The 13,445-nt window shown below is 32.6% G+C and overlaps 1 protein-coding gene across 1 annotated transcript; it reads right to left on the reverse strand.

The window, feature by feature from the left end:
* Nucleotides 1–6,906: 6,906 nt before the first annotated feature.
* On the reverse strand, nt 6,907–8,861 carry LOC137822514 (heat stress transcription factor B-4). Its single transcript, XM_068627411.1, has 2 exons — nt 8,161–8,861; nt 6,907–8,064 (listed from the first exon to the last, which is right to left on the reverse strand). Exons 1-2 carry the CDS (start codon nt 8,407–8,409, stop codon nt 7,219–7,221), a joined length of 1,095 nt encoding a protein of 364 aa, XP_068483512.1. The 5' UTR covers nt 8,410–8,861; the 3' UTR covers nt 6,907–7,218.
* Nucleotides 8,862–13,445: the final 4,584 nt, after the last annotated feature.

A 13,445-nucleotide genomic window follows, 5' to 3' on the forward strand; every position in this document is an offset into this window, starting at 1 on the left:
GAATTATAGTAAATTTGAGTTAGTTTAACTAGTTTGATATGATTATGGTTCTCCAATGTATAAAATAATAAACGTTTTATAAAATGGAAGTTCGAAAAGATATAAGAAAAATTGGTTGAAGAAAGTTATAAAACCAATTATTCATGAACTTTATAAATATAAATTCTGCTGTGTTTTGTTTGATAGTGATTTATGAATTTAGGCATTCTCTTAAATATCATCTTACTACTAATGTAATATAAGTTACTGCTAAGTTAGTATTTTCTAAGGTTAGTCTTTATTTACCAATGATGCCTAATAAATCATAATTTCATTTGGTTATATCTCAGTCCATAAGCAAACTAAGGGTAGAGTTAGAGGGATGGGTGTCATGATATAAAGTAAAAAAAACAGAGCACTTAAGGAAGTTCATCATTTTGAACTATACAGTGTTAGAGAGAGCTAGTTTAAGAAGGGGGTGTGTGATTCTGTATATGGGAATTTTGATCCATTGCAAAGAAATTGTTTGGTGGAAGTGTGAACGAGATGAAGATGGTGAAAGCAGGCCCAACGTTCAAGTATAATTTCTGCAAGGCAATTTCTTCCTGCAACATCTCAATTTGAATCAGCACCAAAAAAAATTGAAATACCAAATTTACCCATAATTCATATTGACTGTTCCAGATTTTAAATTCTACAATTCAATTTTTCAATTTCACCATTGACCTTCCAAAATCTATTCAATTGTATCTATTTTTTCTAACATGAACTTAATTTTTACTCAAAATATTATGGATCAGGGGTTTTCAGATGAAATTGACATGTGAGGGAGCGTAAATAATGTTGATATAGAACACTCAATATCTTGTAAAACATTAGATAGTGAATGTATGGCTAACAAATGTATTGATGTGTTTTAGAAAAAGAGATAAACGTCACTGTGTATAAGTGAAATGTACATATTACATTACTCGGATGTAAGTTACATTTGAACTCATTATCCATCAATCTTGATGTGAACTCATGTGCCAAGTTACACTTAAATCTATTGTCCATCTTCTATCATGTAATTGTTTTCTACCATTAAAGTCAATTACTGTTTCGCTCACCATAATATTGTTGCTTCTAAGGTACTTGCAACACAACCTTGCAAGGTTAATGCTTTAGAGTGTTTTCCTCCATTCTTCATATGCCATCAATCTTGCTTCACACGCCCTTTTTTGTCACAATGGTAAAATTTGAGATGCTTCTTACTTAAATACTTTGATATATCATAAATTTGACTCCCACTATACCACATCTTTTTTACAACCTCTCATCATCAATGCTTCGACTTGCTTTGAATTTTTCACCCTTTCTACCTTACTTTTTCGCTTGGATTCTTCTCCAAGAATAGCACCGACAACATTCTCAAGGTGTAGGTGTTCATCAATATTATTATTAGTCATATTGATGAAGACTTGATCATATGAATCAGATAAACTATGAAGTAGAAGTTTTGTACACTGATTTTCAACTATGTTAAAATTCGCATGAGACTTTCTTCAATTGTGAGAAGCTTAATTGTTTTTTCTCAATATTGTTTTTTATCTTTAGTTTTCACAATGAGAATTTATATCCATTGAACTTTTCTATTCCATATTTTGTTGTGATAACTTTAAAATTGACTTATGCATTTTTTATTATGGATAATATTGTCTAAACTACGGTAATTGGGAACGATCAAACTAACTACAATCATTGAGTATATTTAGATTTTTCTACAACACTATTTGTAGTGACAATAACAACAAAATATAATCATGAACTTGACTTTGATATCACTATTGGGTACTAGAGTAACAAGATAAGAAATCACAACTATAAAATAAAAGATAAAAAAGGAAACAAAATATACATTAAGCAATAATTACTAAAAAGAAAGAAAATTACAATACCTTCTCTCCATCTAAAAAAAAAAAAAACAATAACACTCTCTTTTGAAAATAGAAAAAAACAACTAAAAGAAATCGTAAATGAAAAACTAATTTTCGCTCTTATTTTTTTTAGTGTAAGTATACTAAGTAATAGAAAAGAGAAAGAAGAAATTTTGGTGTGTTCTATTATGGAGACATTGTGCTCCTTTTATAACATGAGCAATAAACACCATATTAATTTTTTTTAGTGAGACTTCTCTTCGCACACCGGCCAAAAATATTATAGAAAAAATAAAAATAAAAATAAAAATAAATTTATACTTTAGTGTTTAATAAGTATAAGTTATACTAATTTTACAACTTTTTATGTGTTAACCGTTAATTTAAAACATAAAAAATGTAATAACACATAAAAATGAAAAACATTGAAAGGATATATATAATTAATAAGTAACTCAAAATTATTTGAAAATAGAAAAAGTAAACGTTTTTAGTGAAGAAAAGCTTAAACGACTATTATAGAGAAGAAAAGGAATTTGAAATTATATAGAATTTTTTTATTTTGATTTAGAAATAAAAATAAATAAATTATAAAATTGTATAAAAAATTTATTGAGAGACAGAAAAAATTATTATAATTCTGTGTGTAACATCCTAAATTTTAGCCATATATAATAAAATAAAAGTAAAACAAGCAATATCTAATTACAAATAACATATACTACTTTCTCTTATGTGTATCTCAAAAGAAATATCCCACTTCATAGGGATTTAATATATACATCAAAAGTTTTAACAACAAAACAAAGCATTCAAATAAAACTATCTCATTCTCCAGCTGCTCACTAAGGAGCTCTATTATCTGCAATCTCATCTGCTCCCGTGTAAAACGATCATCACAGACAAAGAAACAAACACAAACAAATAACAGGGTAAGCTATCTATATAAATTTTTTTTATATAATTCAAATTTTAAATTAATGAGCATAATGAGCATAATTCATCAATTCTCATACGATTTCTCAAACCATCAAGTGTCTATTACATTCATAAAATTCATATTTCATATGTCGGACTTCTACTGACTCATAACACATAGACTCTTGACTCTACAAATCCACACAGTTATGCGCATAAAGAATCTCAATATCATATCTCTCCTAGTATGACAGGGTTAACTCATATAACAGGTCAAGTTAGTTATCTTTCAAACAACTTACCCATTCATATGAACCTCCTTCGACTCTCACCACCTGAATAACTTCATCTATATGATTTCATTATCTCAGGAGAGTCAGGATATCTCCTTTTAGACGAATCCCTAGTCAATGCACATCCTAAACAATCTTAACACGGTATTTTCTTTCCTGAAAATACTATGTTTTGATTAAAAAATATATTCTAAACATTAAAATCTCCAACATCAAACAATCAAATCATTCCACCATTTAGAATTTCCTAAACACACAACAATTCATTCACTAATCATATAAATGTCTTGAATCAAAAGGATTTCAAAGTGTATCTAAATAACATCAAGTTTTACCATCCAAAAAGAGAGACAATAAAAGAGAATGAAATAAAATTATCTTTCAACTACAACTATATCCAAACAGTATTTAATAAAAAGGATGAGGAAGCCACAACATGAAAATTAAAGTTTGATCACCAATTGTTAAACCCAACAACTAACTTATCTCAAAAACACCAGAATTCAGATTACAATCAACATAGCTCTCAAAATAATCAACTCATAATTTACTTTAAAAATTGTCACAAACAATTTTAGTTCATAAACTGAATCATCAGGAAATATTCAAAATATATGCTCTTTAAATCAATCATCATCTGAAATCTCACAATCACTTCTCATCAAACACATCTCACTTAAGTAATTCAACAAAATATTTAAAAAGAACAGTTCAACTCATTTATATTATCATTCAAACACTTTCAATTCTCAATCACAAACAATTTCAACAAATTATTCACCTTAAAATCAATATAAAAGATTCAAAATCAACCATTTCAGTCAATATATTACTTTACTCTTCAAAAGAGACAATACTGCAAGCAAAAACAATTGGAATTGGTGACACGTCACCTCCAAATCCAGAATCTTCTAACATAGGGTTTTATTGAAAATAATAAGACTAGCTTCCCTTACCTGAACTTTAGCTGATGCTCAAGAGCTCCAAATCTACCAAAAGCTTAAAGGTAATTAAGTTGTACCACGAAGTCCTAATCAAAATTTAACTATATAACTAGGAATTTAACAGAGATTAACCCTAAAGCTAAAAGAGTCACATGTAAAACTCATGTAGAGACAACCCTATCAAGTTCAAAATTTGACTCAAAGAAAAAGGCCAAAAATGAACTTACTCTGTTTAGTATTTTGATCGGGCAATCTTGTAGAGTTCATTGCCAGGAGTCCAATGGCAGACTCCGATTGTTAAACTGATAACTGAGGATGTCAGAATCATAGAAAGAAGGAGAGGAAAGGAAAATGGTACAAAATAAACTTAAGATTTTGATCGGGCAGTCTTGCAGACTTCGTTGTCAGGAGTCTAATGGCGTACTCTGATCTGATCGTCAAACAGATGAACGAGGGGATCAGAATGTTAGAGAGAAGGGAGAGAAAGGAAAATGGAAACTTTTAGAGATGGTGGATATTTTAAAATGAAACCTGAATAACTGAATTTTCTATTTATATGTCATTTTCATTTTAATAATAAAATATTCAGATATCATTTAAAATATACCACTTCTACTTTAAGGTTATTTTCTAGATCCTTACACTGTATATCTTCAAACTAAAATATAAAATTAAGCTAAAATTAAATTAACTTACATTTGATGAATGGAATAAATGTTGAGTCACTTAAAAACACACGAGAAAGCTTAGTAGTATAATTTTTTTGTCACTTTTTATGTTCGTGCTTTTCGCAGTTATTTTATTAATTAAGCGTGTTTAATTTTTGTTCTCTCCCTATCTAGATTTAAATACATTTATTCTAAAATATTACTGATTAAGCATCTTAAGAAACTTTAGAAGAATTTGATTTGTTTTTTGTTTTATAAGCAGGAATGTTGGTGTTGAATTTTGGGGTGTAATTGAAAGAGTGCTTTAGCGAGTAGTTCGATGCGGGTGTGTAAGATTTAGCAACAGCTATATCCGATCTCATATGCGTTTAAAAGTGTTAAACCGAAAGCTTCTTTATGCAGCATGATCGGTATCCACTTTTGAAACCCATCACTCACTTTATCTTCTTCGAACTCCAACTCCATCTCACTACTCATCTCTTCTCGCCCCAGACATTCGGATCTGAACCTCATCTGACATTCCACCCTTCCCTGCTTCTACACGTGCACTAACCTATCACGTGCCACACTCACCTTAAACAAACCAAAAAATCAATATTACTAATCATTACTTAATACAACACACAATTGCATACTTGTCTAAACTAGGGTTTCCAACTTTTTTTTTTTGCTTTTATATTATTTTTACACTTTTTATCCCACCTTTGTACTCCTCCTACCTTTAACCACCTTTGTTTTTATGAAGACTCAAATATCAAATATAGACATTGCTTATTGTGCTTTCTCTGATGCCTTTCAGAGTTTCTCTGTTTGAGATTTTAACACTCTGGAGTCCGCAAGAGTATATATATATGGTTATGAAATTATGAACGCATGATATATAATATAATAAAATAAATGATAGAACACTAGCTAGACAAAACATTATGGGACACTTTACCCTTATAGGGATGTAGGAGTAGGGCAATGCGACAAGAAAAGAAGACTCAACTCAAAGGAGCAAGAATCACGAAGTTCCGGGCAAAGGCACATACATGATACATTGTTTCAATGCTCGTGTTATTGTTTATGTAAGAAACAAAATATATGGAGAAAAGTGGAGGGAAAATAAAACAGACCCGATTGTGAGAGAGTGAAGAAGGAGAGAAATGGAATCCTAAGAGTGCTGAGAAAACGTTAATCAGATGACTACTCGAAGTGGGGAAAGACAAAGGTTTCTGGTCCTCAGAAGCATAGAAGAAGCCTTGATAGAAACATTTCAAACAACATTTTCAGTCAAGCTTCCCTTACATTTCGCTTTCATCGAATAATTCACTTCCTTGTTTTTTCTTGTAAACCTTCCATCACCACTTTGAATATTTTATTCCCGTGATCTTTCTCTCTCTACAGTTCTCCTTACGTTCTTATGGAGGGAAAGGAAAGGATAGGGACTTTCCTTTTCTGCCACTGACAATTTATTGCCTGCATTTTTCTGTCTTTTTATTGTATCTCTGCATTTGTTATTCTTATCTATCTCATTGTTATGAAACTTATTATCAGATATTTACGTACAAATGATTTTTTTTCATTCACTAATACGTGAGGCAGCACTATAAATAACCGTCGCTCTATAAGAAACATTATGATAACCTTTTTTCTAAAATCATAGTACTCTACACATCTCGACATCAAACAAAATGATTAATCAATCTTGATTACTAAATAGTATTATTTAATTAAAACGACTAATCACAAATCGTACACCTAATAATGGGAATATTTTTTTGAACGAATCAGTGATTTACTGTCAGCTCCTTTATAGTATGGATCTTTTGTAATATCACTCGTCTTTTCATCGGGTTTTGAATTGAGATGCAATGTATTTTGTGTTCTTTGCTTCGTACACGGACACCATTAATGAGGCTAGCTTCCTCAAGAAAGCCTTGCAAATTTGTCATTAAGCCAGCCTGTTACATTCTCAGTTCTCAGCTTTTTACCCAATAAAAACTGTAAGCAACTCTTCATCATTAACACACACTCTCTCTCTCTTTCTTGCTGGCATTAGCATTAATGCAACTGGAGGCATGCAGATACCAAAATAAGCGAAAGAGACTATGAACAAACAAGACGAAAAAAAGAATGATCCCACACAATCCAGGACAATAAAGTGTACCAATGAAAATAAGAAAAACCCGTCCTGAAAGAGGAGTTGGAGAACATTTAAAGTTTGCTTTAATTTCTGACCTTTTACTCTAACCAAAACCCACCTATATCAATAGATGATGGGTCGGGAACAAAGATAATAATATCGGCGCTAAGTTATATGTACACAGAATCACAAAAACAGTCACACAAACGAGCCCACGCACGCACACACACGTTTCCATCAATATCATCTGCCTCCTCCAAGACTCAAAACTTGAGAGTAGTGATGCAAAAATTAAAAAGAAAATGAAAACAAATCAAAGCAAGTAAAAGAAAATTAAGCTAGCTTGGGATATCTTAGAATCAATCAGTGGAACTAACAAGTGGATGGAGGCATGAGATTCAACCCCAAGTCATCCTTATCCAAAACCAAACGAGCCTTGTTGGTCTCCGAATTAGATCCATAATCAGGGTGCACCCTTTTCTTTGACTGGAGCGACACACCAAAAAGTTTTGTCTTGCAGCTGTTAATGTTGCCGCTAGGTCCTTCGACAATCGTTATAGAACTCCTTGAGGTGTTGGAGGGGGAGTTAACATGGTAGGTCTGAGGTTGATGTTGCTGATGTTGAGTTAATGGAGTAGTTCCTTGCTTAGGGTTAGTAGAATAATACCCCAGAAACTGGTTCATTGGCCTTTGCATCATTGAAACATTGGCACCATTTATTGGAGTAGCAGCAGGTGTATTGCATAGCAGCAAAGAAGAAGAGTAAGAGTTGCTAGGAGCCACTGGCTTGACATGGTTTTGAACAAAGTAGATAATGTCGTTATAAAGCTTCTTCATGTGCGCAAGTTCCGACATGAGCATGTTGTTGCTTCGCCTGAGTCTCTCGTTGTCCTCGGAAAGCGCGGTGACGGAAGTGCTGTAGTTGGCTGCACCGTTCATCAATGAGGTGGCTCCACGTGGAGGAGAGTCACACCAATTGGTTTGGTCGTCGGAGTCGTTGGAGGGGGAGATGCTGGCTCTGCTGGAAAAGGGAAAGAAAGTGGGAACGCCAACGTTGACTCCAAGTGGAGAATGTGAATGGTGGTGATGGTGATTCATGCTTCCTTGTTGAGGCTGAGCGGTTTTTCTCCTATGGATCTCGCACAGCAAGTGTTTCTCTCCCTTCTTGAAGAATTCGTTAGCGAACTCCCATCGGTCCGGTACAATCTTTCTGAAACCCTAGTTGAGGCATTCAAAATGAAGCATGTTAATTGGAAGAAGATAAAAGAAAGAAAAAAAGTATTGAAGAAGGAAGATGGTATGCGAATATAGTACATAGGTGTTGAGCTGGCGAACGAAACTTGAGAAGTTGTTGTGTTTGAAGTAGTTGGGAAGAAGGTCCCTAGCGAACTCAGGAGGACGCCAAACGACGAAAGTGGTGTCGTCTTCACCCCAGGAAACTATGTGATCTGTGGCGGGATCATCCACAAGTTGGTATGTTTTGGTGAGGAAAGGAGCAGGCACTGATTTGTGTGAGTCCAAAGAGAGTAGAATGCCTTCACAGTTGTCAAGAAGAAGAGCCATCAGAAGAGGAGAGAAAGAGAGGGTGGTGTGGTGTGCGTATGAGAGTGAGAATGAGAATGGTGAAGGGAAAGGAAAGGATAGATAAAAATGTTTAGAGAAGAGGAGAGAGAAAAGGGGTGGAAGGAGTAGTAGTATTTATTTACCTTGTTTTTATACATATTTTGTATTATTTTAATGTGAGTGTATATTAGATGTATTAATTTGGGTTGTTGTTTTGGGTGAAAGGATATTGTCTGGTAGGGGCATTATATTTTTTGTTACCCTCATCGGTTGTGTTGTGAGAGAGAATATGTGTCTGTCTGTCTAGGACTGTGAAATAAGGGCCTTTCAAGGCAAACCCGTGACTCACTTTCTCTCTCTCTCCTTCTACGTGTGTGGGTGAGTGTTTGTGATGCAGAGAGGCTTCTGAGTTCTGACATTGATCCCGCGCACACCCACTTAAAATCACGCACAAGAGGAAGAAGGTGCAGACCAATGTTATCTATTATCTCTTACAAATTGACCGTTCAACCCTTCCTCAACTCAATCAATCTCTCTTCCTTTTTTATATGTGTTCCATTCCATTAGTGGTAAACAGTCAAACACTTCCTATGCAACAGCCTTTTCCCTAATCATTATTTAAACAAGTTTTAATGTTTTTAGTTAACAGTTGTTGTTGTTGTAAATAATAATTAATTGAAATGTCTGTTCCATATATATGTGGTGGAGTGTTGGAATGATTATGTCATGAGGGGTATGGTATTGAATTTCGAATTCCAAAGGTAAGGGAATCTCGTAGAGAAGTACAATCTGATATTTGACAAACAATGTGATTTTTTTTTGGGTATTGACATTACATTTTCCGTATCCAAATAAAATATTGGAATTGGAATCAAGCAAAAGATGTATCAGAAATGTGAAGAAGGTGGGTTTCACTTCACGTCAAACGAGTGTCCTCTTTTCACAATTTGTACCTTTCCTTTTGTTGTTTAATGTCACCAGCCAAACACAGTCTCTAATTTCGAATCCCCATCAGTTATTTTTTGTTCTTGCGTTGCACATCTCTAGCAGATATAATAAGGCAAAGGATACATCGAAGTACGTGACGGAATTCAAGACTGTTGTGGGTGATCGATCACATTTCTTCCCTTCCTTCCTTCCATTTCCACTGCTTCTACCATTTCTCTCTTTCATAAATTGAAAAAAAGAAAAACATAACATATTTCAAACTTCAAAATCGTGTGCTAGAGACGTATGCTCACTGTGGCCACTAGTACCTTTTACTCCCTAGCTTACAATAGGTAGCTATAGCTACCCGTGTTTAGCTTCCCTTTACTTTTACATTACATTGAGCCTCCAACTTTGGCTCCGCTTCTTTTCCTCATGTAGGTGATTCAATTGAATTATTGACCCCAAAAGTTCCCATCAAACAACTACCCAAAATTTCACACCTTTTCCACCTCCATTATATTTTTATTATTATTTTATAATACGTACACACATATCACACTTGTTTCCTTTTTACATAAATGTATGCGTATATATAAAGGTTGTCCGTGTCCCAAAATGAATGCAACTACAGTAGTACTATGTAATATGTATAACATATGAACAAGCTAATTAACAAATCATTCTGTCCATTCATGATTTCACATCAACAATCATGCAACAAGTTTCTAACATTTCTTTGATTGTCTAGCTTATTAGTTTTTTTTTTTTGTGGGTGGGTAGGGTTGTGTTTGCATAGTAAGCTACAGGTTTGATAATTTAAAAGAAAAGAGGAGGTAAAAAAAGTTGCTTGAAAACCATAGAGTAATAAGTGGACAGTGAGGATCCAAATAATTAAAATGAGAAGCGCATTGATTTTGTGATAATAAGTGAAAGTAGAATAGTAGGGACGCAGAAGCAGATAGAGGGCCAAAGCAAAACAATGGGAAAATGATGACTAATTATTTCGGATAGATACCACAACTGATTATTTTGATAGTGTCTATGATTCTCATTATTGGAAAAACAAAGCTAAACTGTCCCGGTTCCCCACCCATGTAGTAATTATTTCTCACTTTACAATTTTCTTTGCTTTCCTCATATAACAATGTGAATATAGTTTAATAATAATATCTCAAAAGTTGCTCATTACCCAATTCAATCTTACAACACAACCTCCAACTTTATTATCCTCGGTATACCCCAATACATCAACTATTAACAATACAAACCAAGATACCTTCATTGAAAGAAAAACTCTTATTAACCTGGGAAATCAATAATGAAGAAATGGAAGATGAGATCATATTTTATTTTATTTGGTAGAAATGTGAAAATAGTAAAAAAAATAACCAAAAGGAGAAAGGATGCGATAATTTTTTTTTAATTAAATCCACTCAAATGAATATATAATCAATTTTATTATTACAAAATTTAATGTAAATACGTGTTTTTTTATATCTATAATCAATTATGAAACAACGTAATCCAGCTGTGAATTGTGATTCTAACGATAAATAATTTAAAATAATAATATTATGAATAATAAATATAATTATTTTTAACTAAACAAACTTTTCTTTCAATTCATTTTTACATCTTTATCCCTTTTTAACCTTTTCTATCCAAACCCAGCATTAGTTTGTTGCATACACAGTTGATAATATAAAACTGGTATCCCACGTGAAGTTCGAAATGCTGATGAAAAAAAAACCGTGAAGTTCGAAAAACTATAATTTACTGTCTACCTGTTTAACAGTGTTTATTAACGTATTTTTTTGCCTAAAAACTTAAACTATGTATTAGTATATGATAATATACTTACAGTAGTAAATAATTAAGTTAATTATTAGAAGAGGATAAAAATATACATTTCAAAGGTAGTGGAATGCATTATATTGCTAGTGTATATTTCTAAAGTCTATATGAGTAGCTTATTTTTCTTAGATAAAAGTTACACTACCTTTTTCTTAGAAAAAGTTGCACTACCAAAGATAATCGTAGACAGATGCCATTTTTATCAGTAAATGATTTTTTTTATACTGTGATAAAGAAAAAAATGAAATTTATTAGTGTAGTTAATAAAAGAAAATTTTGGTTTAAAATTGTACTATTGGCCTCATGGATTTAAAACAAGATTCGATTTATAACTCTTTGGTTGATTGGTGTCGCAAGAAAGATCTGACCACTAATTATAACCTCAAATATTTGTCCCATTATGGAAGTATTTTGATAATAAGACCAATTTGTATGGTCACAAACACCCTATCCTCACATGTTACACCAATATTTTAAAGATATGATAGTGCTCTAAATAACTTGGAAAGCAAGGTCCATGATCTCAAATACCTTGGCTTATAAAACCTAATTACTGGAAAAATAGAAAGAAGTTAACCTTGGGAATATTTCATAAAATAGGTCCATTTATGAAGTTGTTATATAATTTGAATGTTTTAGTTTAAAGTTATCACTTTTAACTAGAAAAAAAAAGAGTAATGGAAAGAAAGAATGCGTTATTTAATATTCAATAAAGAAGGTAAAGCTAGGAATAATCCACATTATGAAATTTAAATCGCCCTTGTAATTTTGTTTGTTTGAGAAAGTAAGTAGAAATAGGGAATATCTGTATGAATTTTTGTTTGTTTAATTACTAGAATGAATATAGTATAACAATGGTACAAGAAAAAAAAAGTAAATCAGATTTATTTAACTATTTCATGTGCTGGAATATTTATATGAAATATATATTATAAAAAATTGTAAATCGATTTATTTAACCATTTAAACCCAGTTTGTTTTCAATCACACGTTAATCATGTTGAATACAAGAGTTAATCTTTGCTGAAAAAAAAAACAAGAGTTAATGGATCAATCGAAATGGCCATTTTTATTTTAAGAAAATGTGATATATTATTTTATAATTGAATAAGCAGTAAATTATCTGTAATTATTCTTAAAAAGTAACTTTCCCTTTTCAGTTATTACTCTATCGGAGTTAAAACAATGGTTTTATCTTTAAACAACATTTGAATTGCACAAGAAGTTTACTTAAAATTTGGTTTTGAGGTAAAATATAAAAATATTAGACAAGAAACAAAAAACGTGTAGTCCTTTTTTGAGTAATACACAGTGATTAGTGATTTTATTAAGGTGGTGTAGGTGAGCATAAAGAAAAGAAGCATGAGAAGTGAGAAATAGTGCAGCATGAGGTAACAATGCCGGCAGCTTCAAGTCCCAATAATGAAACGAGAATGGAGGAATGGATGATGCGTTCTTGTTCTTCTTCCCCTACTCTATTATTGTATTGTAGGCTAGCATATGATAGAAAGAGAAAGAGAGAAATGTGAAAAAATAATTAAGAACAAGAGGAGAAGAGAAGAGAAGAGAAGAGGTAGCTATGTATGTATGTTATGTGGGAAGAGGAAAAGACCAAAGCGATAACTATCTGCCAAGTTTGTAAACAATCATGCCCTTGTTTCTATTTCTTTTTGCTTCTTCTTCTGCCCCCCTTCTGCTTCTTCCTAACCTTTTCTTAATTCCCAATTCCCAGTTCACACCCTCCTGACTCTTTCGCTGTACTCTACTGCACCGTAGCAGCAGAAGCAGCAGCGGCTGACATGGAGACAGTAGTAGTAGTCCTTTTTATTTTTTATGCATCTGTGAGTATTACTAGTCTCGTGATTCTTCTTTTGTTTTTTTCCCTTCCTAACATATATTTATTACCACCACCTTATTCCCTAGTTCATGTTACGTGCTTATTTATGGGAATTCTCCACACTTTTTTTTTTTAATTATTTTTTTCATCATACTAAGCTACCCTCAACCTTCATCTTCTCCTAGCTAGCTGTACAATTATCAATTTTAACGTTATCACTTACCCCTCCTTCTGTCCTTTTCCCTAGTTTGATTGCGTTTCCAATTAAGCTCACTCTCTTCTTTCAAAACAGGAGCGGGTGAATATTAAACAATTTCATCAACATGGAAACTTTTTCTATGTCCTCCCCATGTTTTCACAGTCCATAATATCATCTTCAAACTCATTCTTCCAGAATTATGCCCGCTTGATTGCC

The sequence above is a fragment of the Phaseolus vulgaris genome, chromosome 9 (assembly GCF_051622355.1).
Source record: "Phaseolus vulgaris cultivar YP4 chromosome 9, ASM5162235v1, whole genome shotgun sequence".
Lineage (NCBI taxonomy): Eukaryota > Viridiplantae > Streptophyta > Magnoliopsida > Fabales > Fabaceae > Phaseolus > Phaseolus vulgaris.